The 6000-nt window shown below is 50.6% G+C and overlaps 1 protein-coding gene across 1 annotated transcript in view; it reads right to left on the bottom strand.

Annotated features, from left to right (window-relative positions):
• Nucleotides 1-3423: 3423 nt before the first annotated feature.
• The window catches only part of CAPZA1 (capping actin protein of muscle Z-line subunit alpha 1), a 118556-nt gene continuing 115979 nt past the window's right edge, over nucleotides 3424-6000 (bottom strand). The window contains exon 10 of the mRNA XM_075335585.1: nucleotides 3424-4953. Within this exon, the coding sequence (XP_075191700.1) occupies nucleotides 4813-4953 (141 nt within the window). The 3' untranslated portion in view covers nucleotides 3424-4812. The remainder of the gene's footprint in view (nucleotides 4954-6000) is intronic.

Raw genomic sequence — 6000 nt, 5'->3', positions numbered from 1 at the left:
CGGTCGCCAGAAAAAAGGCAAACCAGTTAAGAACCTTTTTGAAGCCGAGTCTGGTTCCCATTCGCGCAGCCACATGGCCCTGCGAACTGCCACGGAGTTAGCATATGCTACAGCCGTGCGGGCTAGTGGAGTCCAGGACGGCGTTCATGGTGCAGGACGAAAAGGCTGATGCCCGAGAGTCAAAGACGGAACATGCGGAGCAAAATTCCATGTGACAGTATTAAACTCCTTCAGACAAGCCTAGATTGCTTGGAGAGCCCACACTGTTGCAAAGGCCGGGGCGAAAGACGTGCCCGTGGCCTCATAGATGGACTTCACCAAGAGCTCTGTCTGTCAGTGGCATCCTTCAGTGATGAGCCATTTGCAACAGACACAACGGACCTAGTAGCCAATTTGGAGACTGGAGGATCCATCTTGGGAGAATGAGCCCAACTCTTAACGACTTCAGATGGAAAGGGGTAACGCGTGTCAGTGTGACGTTTAACCCAGCGCTTGTCCGGGACCGCTCCGGGTTTTTGGACAGCATCCCTGAAGTTAGAGTGATCAAAAAACGTATTGCGTGTACGTTTGGGGAACCGAAACTGGTGTTTCTCCTGCTGAGAAGCCGACTCCTCTACAGGAGGAGGCGGAGGAGAGCGAACCAGCACCTGGTTGATGGACGAGATAAGATCATTTACTAAGGCGTCCCCCTTAGGAGTATCAAGGTTAAGGGTGAAGTCAGGGCCAGAGCCCTGAGCTCCCCCGTCCGCCTCGTCTTCCTGAGAGTCCTCAAGCTGGGATCCCTAGCAGCGTGAGGAAGTCGGGGAAGAGTCCCAGCGAGACCGCTTAGCCGGTCTTGGACTGCGGTCCGGGCAGGAGTCCTCCGCCTGAGACCTAGGGCTCAACCTGGGAGCGCGCTGCGGCGCTAACCAAGCGAGGCCTGGATGAGACAAGCTACAGGGTCAGGGCCTGTGAAAGGTCCGGTCTGGACTGCAATGCCTCAAGGAGCTTAGAAGACCATTTGATCATATGAAAATGACTGAGGGCCAACACCTGTGACTCTGTCCCTGCAGCCTGCTCAGGGGGAGCAGGGGGGTCTACATGAGCCGAGGGGCCCACCAGTGCCCGAGGCTCCGGCTGAGCAAGCGAGGCAGGAGTCGAGCATTGCTCACAGTGAGGGTAGGTGGATCCCGCAGGTAACATAGCCCCACAAGAGGTACAGACCGCGAGAAAAACCTGTGCCTGTTGTCTCCTAGGAGAGTGAACACTGAAGGTAAATGTGAAAAGAAAAGGGGATACAATCTGTCCGAACAGAAATATATATAATATATACATATGTATCCGACACCCTAGGGGGACCAGTACCGGGGTGCTGTGTTCACCCTGAGCTCCCCTGAGAAGCACCCACCGGCAGAATGCCAGAAAATGGCCGCCGGAGCTCTCAGGGGAGGAGTGGGGCCGAGGGCGGCGCCAGCAAAGAGCGGGAGTCTGGGTTCCCCACAGTGGTCAGTGAGGGGGGAGGAAGACATGCAGGATGTTCCAGCCCTCACATCCGACGTCATGTCAGTAATCCTGCCCTTACCCCTGACAGGCAGGCCCGGGGGCGGGATTTTCGCGACTAGGCCGCGTTGAAGCCGGGGACTAAATTTGAGGCCGCGCCCGACCAGCAGGCCCGGTCGGCGCGGAGGTCCACCTGCCTCCTGTTTTACAACTACCGCGGCTTCCGGGAAGAAGGTGTGCTCCCTGTACAGTCCCCAATGGGGACACAGAGTACCTTTAAGTAGCAGGGCCCGGTCCCTGGGGTTGAAGAGGCTCCGGTCCGGCAGGTTCCACCAGGGGCTGCGGATGGAGCACGGTCCCAGCAGATGGATGACCGCTCAGGTCCCACTTCTCCCAGCCGCATAAGGGATGGTGAAGGAGACGGCCTGTGGCTCCAGCTTCCGTACCTGCAATGGGTACCGTCTGGGGTCCCCACAGTGGTCAGTGAGGGGGGAGGACGACATGCAGGATGCTCCAGCCGTCACATCCGACATCATGTCGGTAATCCCGTCCTTACCCCTGACAGGCAGGCCAGGGGGCGGGATTTTCGCGACTAGGCCGCGGTGAAGCCGGGGACTAAATTTGAGGCCGCGCCCGACCAGCAGGCCCGGTCGGCGCGGAAGTCCACGTGCCTCCCCAGTTTTACGACTACCGCGGCTTCCGGGAAGAAGGTGCGCTTCCTGTACAGTCCCCAATGGGGACACAGAGTACCTTTAAGTAGCAGGGCCCGGTCCCTGGGGTTGAAAAGGCTCCGGTCCGGCAGGTTCCACCAGGGGCTGCGGATGGAGCACGGTCCCAGTAAATGGATGACCGCTCAGGATCCCACTTCTCCCAGAGCCGCATAAGGGATGGTGAAGGAGACGGCATGTGGCTCCAGCCTTTGTACCCGCAATGGGTACCTCAACCTTAACAACACCGCCGACATAGTGGGGTGAGAAGGGAGCATGCCGGGGACCCCGTGGGGGTCCTCTTTTCTTCCAACCGACAACTAAGTTATGAGAATGCATGAGTGGATGTGTGCCTCCTTCCACACAAAGCATAAAACTGAGGAGCCCGTGGTCCACGGGAGGGTGTATAGGCAGAGGGGAGGGGTTACACTTTTTAAAGTGTAATACTTTGTGTGGCCTCCGGAGGCAGAAGCTATACACCCAATTGTCTGGGTCTCCCAATGGAGCGACAAAGAAATGGAAGTGTGTCTTACAATGCTTATGGTATGGCTTACCGGGGCGGTGGAGCAGGGTCATTGGAAGTAGGGTAGGCGATACTGAGCGTGTCACTGCAGTGTTACGGTGGCAGCGTGTGCCTGATATGACTGCGGACTATTGAATTGCTCGCAGTTGACGCAATGAACTTCAAGAAAATGAGTGTGGAGGCGGCGTGTGCACAGTGACGTCATAGACTTCAAGAAAATGGCGGCGGGCCACCTCAGCAGCCACTTTCTTGAAGTTCACTGAGTCAACCACGGGCGATTTACTGGAGTCCGCAGTCAGATCAGTCGCCTGCCACCGCTGCAGCGACACCCCGAGCTGTGACCCTCCTGAGTCGCCCCACTGCATTGACACCACCGCAGCACGCGAGCAGATCAATGGTGCCCGCCGCCGCGACACCCCCGAGGCCGCAGTATCGCCGACCCTCCTGAGATTCAACACCCCCTCCTCTGAGCTCGCAGCATCACCCTGCCTCCTGTGACTTTCTTGAGCCGCTCCACCACCACTGTTTCCCCTGGTGAGCATTAAGATTAAGACACACTAGGATTTTAAGCCAGACACTCATTTTAACATTAAAAATTAGGTTTTCCTATTTTCCGCCTCTAAGATTGGAGTGCGTCTTCTAATCCGGTGGGTCTTATATACCGGAAAAATAAGGTAAGTGGGAATATACAGGCAGACACTGTACTCTTCAATATTTCACTTTGGTGCAAATCTTTATTTATGATTTTTACACTTTTTAATCAAATGTCCATTTAAATGTGGTACAATCTCACCGTGCCACAAATCCATTAAAGCGCTAGAAGATGAAGACGTTTGCATCCTTTATGTTTCTAAGCCCTATCCTCCCCATACCTTCTGAAAGTATAAAAAAAAAAAAAATCACTTAACACAGTGCGGATGCTCGTCTCATAAGAGGAGAAGGGGGGAGAGAAAGCAAAGAAAGTGCGATTATTTTGCTTATCTAACAAATTTCAAGTTTTCATTTGGACTGTAAAAGATGACAAATGGAAGATATAAGAGCAGAGAGCAAACCTGAACTAAAGTGAATATTGCAATCTGAGCCAAAAAAAAAATCATAGTCTACCCGCCTGCCATTTCTTAACCAATAAACTAATATTGAAAGCGACTGTTTCCATAAGACGCTTTTCTAAGACGTAAAAATGGCTGAAGCCGGATTTTATGCCAAGAAACTGTAGTTCGTGACTTGGCTCTTTTCATAGCCAGGTGTAAAAAATATATAATAAACGCTATTATTAGGTAAGAATGGAGCCAAATTCAGCGATTTCTAAATGCCCAAGCGTAAAAAAAGCAGCCATCATGCCCAATAGCCCAGTCTTGTATACGGCACTAGACACTCCTTGTGTGGCGGTAACCGCAAATTCACATATATTGGAAGGAATCCGTCATCAAACCAGCTATTCAGGTTACTGTAGAAGCACAGTTCAATGCTAAAAAATAAGGAATAGATTCAGATATCGGCTTGGGAGAATAACCCGGCTTATGCCACACGGTCTAGTATTCCTGCAGTTGAGAAGTGCTGAGAAGTGTGATGAGGATATAACTAGTAACACTACTTAGGGCTAGATGTAACAGATTGAAATGACTACACTGGGCAACTAGATTTACATTACAAGTGCCATCGACTTAGAGGAAAACATTCCTTGTTTTATTCCTAGCTCTGGAAATAGAGCTTAATACGGCGTCCAAAGCTGGTATGTTTTCTAACATCAAGAAGTCAATTGAAAAAGAAAAGAAAAAAAAAAGAAAAAAATTAAAAACCGAACCAACATACATAGTGATCACATTTACAGGCTCCTGGGAGAGGAATATAAAACAAAGCCGATTGTTCTGCAGCGCTTCTAGGTTAGAAAATACAATAACTTTGTAGGCCCTAGCAAAATATCACATTATATAAACCCCTATTTTTTTTTTTCCTTTTAACCCCACTCGTGCCAATGGATGTCCAGAACTGAGTATGCTGCTGGCCATTCTGGCACACAAAGGGTTACACAGCATACGTGTAAGACCAAACACTTCCGACTTTGCTTTGCACACTAGACATCGCTGGAGCTCTTGATGACGATCAAGCGTTCTGCATTTCTTTGCCGATCTTGTAACTGAGGATTTTGTTCCAGTCGATCTTGGTGCGGGTGACGGGCAGCTGCCGGCGTAAGGCTTTGAAAGTGGTGTCTGACATTGTCTGATAGTTTTCACTTATGGCAGTCTGTGGGAGAGAGCAGAAAGAAATGTGTTACCCATGAAGAATGCTTTCATCAGTTCACATTTGGACTCATCAAATGTCTATGGGTTGCCAAAACAAACATATTACAAGAGTTGTCTGCCTTAAAAGGGATGTCCCAAGAACAAAGTACTAATATTAGGGAGGAAAATGAGGGGTGCGTCTTATAATCCAAATGTAGCTTACCAGGGCAGGTGGAGAGGGGGTCGGTGGAGATGCTGTGGGCTTGCTGTGGCTGTGCTGGGGCTGCCATTCTGAAACGGTCGGTGGTGAGGGCTTCAAATAATGGCGCCCAGAGTTGGCATGTGCGCAGATGGAGCTCTGAGCTTAAGATCTCATCTGCGCACACGCCGCCTCCAGCCCATTAATCTCCCTGCAGTGGACTTAAGAAAAATGGCGCCAGTAGATGGCGTGTGCACAGATGAGTTCTCAGCTGGTCATTAAGCCGAGAGCTCCAAGTGCGCATGCGCCGACTCCGGGCACCATTTTTTTTTTAGCCTGCAGTGCCGACAGTTTCTGGATGCTCCTCCTGCATCACAGTGCCCGCAGCAAGCATCTGGGACACCTGCTGTACCAGCATCGCCCCTGCCTCCTGTGACCCCGCTCCACCATCGCTGCCACCCTCCTCTCCAGTAAGACACCAGCGGATTATAAGATGGACCCCATATTTATATTTTTCCCTTTCAATTTGGGGTGCATCTTATAATCCAATGCGTCTTATAAAATGAAAAGTGCGTTACATATTAATGAATAAATCTTGGAATAATAAGTTTCACTCCCCCAAAAAAAGTTCCTATGCTCAGAATCTTAAAAAATGTGCCCCTGTTTTATATGGTCTCATTTGCCGTGTCCAACCATGCAAAGCTGCTCCAATTCATGGTCGGCACATATCACGACTCAAAGCCAGGGGAGGAGGCATACGTTACTTAGGCTAAAAGAGTATACAGGAAAAAAAATAAAAAAAATAAATAAAACCCCCCAAAAACAACTTATGGAGCTAACTGCCGTTTTCTGAGTTAAAACATTTCCCTG

Source organism: Anomaloglossus baeobatrachus, chromosome 2 (assembly GCF_048569485.1).
Source record: "Anomaloglossus baeobatrachus isolate aAnoBae1 chromosome 2, aAnoBae1.hap1, whole genome shotgun sequence".
NCBI lineage: Eukaryota > Metazoa > Chordata > Amphibia > Anura > Aromobatidae > Anomaloglossus > Anomaloglossus baeobatrachus.
The sequence above is the reverse complement of the archived record's forward strand: the minus strand, read 5'-3'. Positions and strand labels throughout refer to the sequence as shown.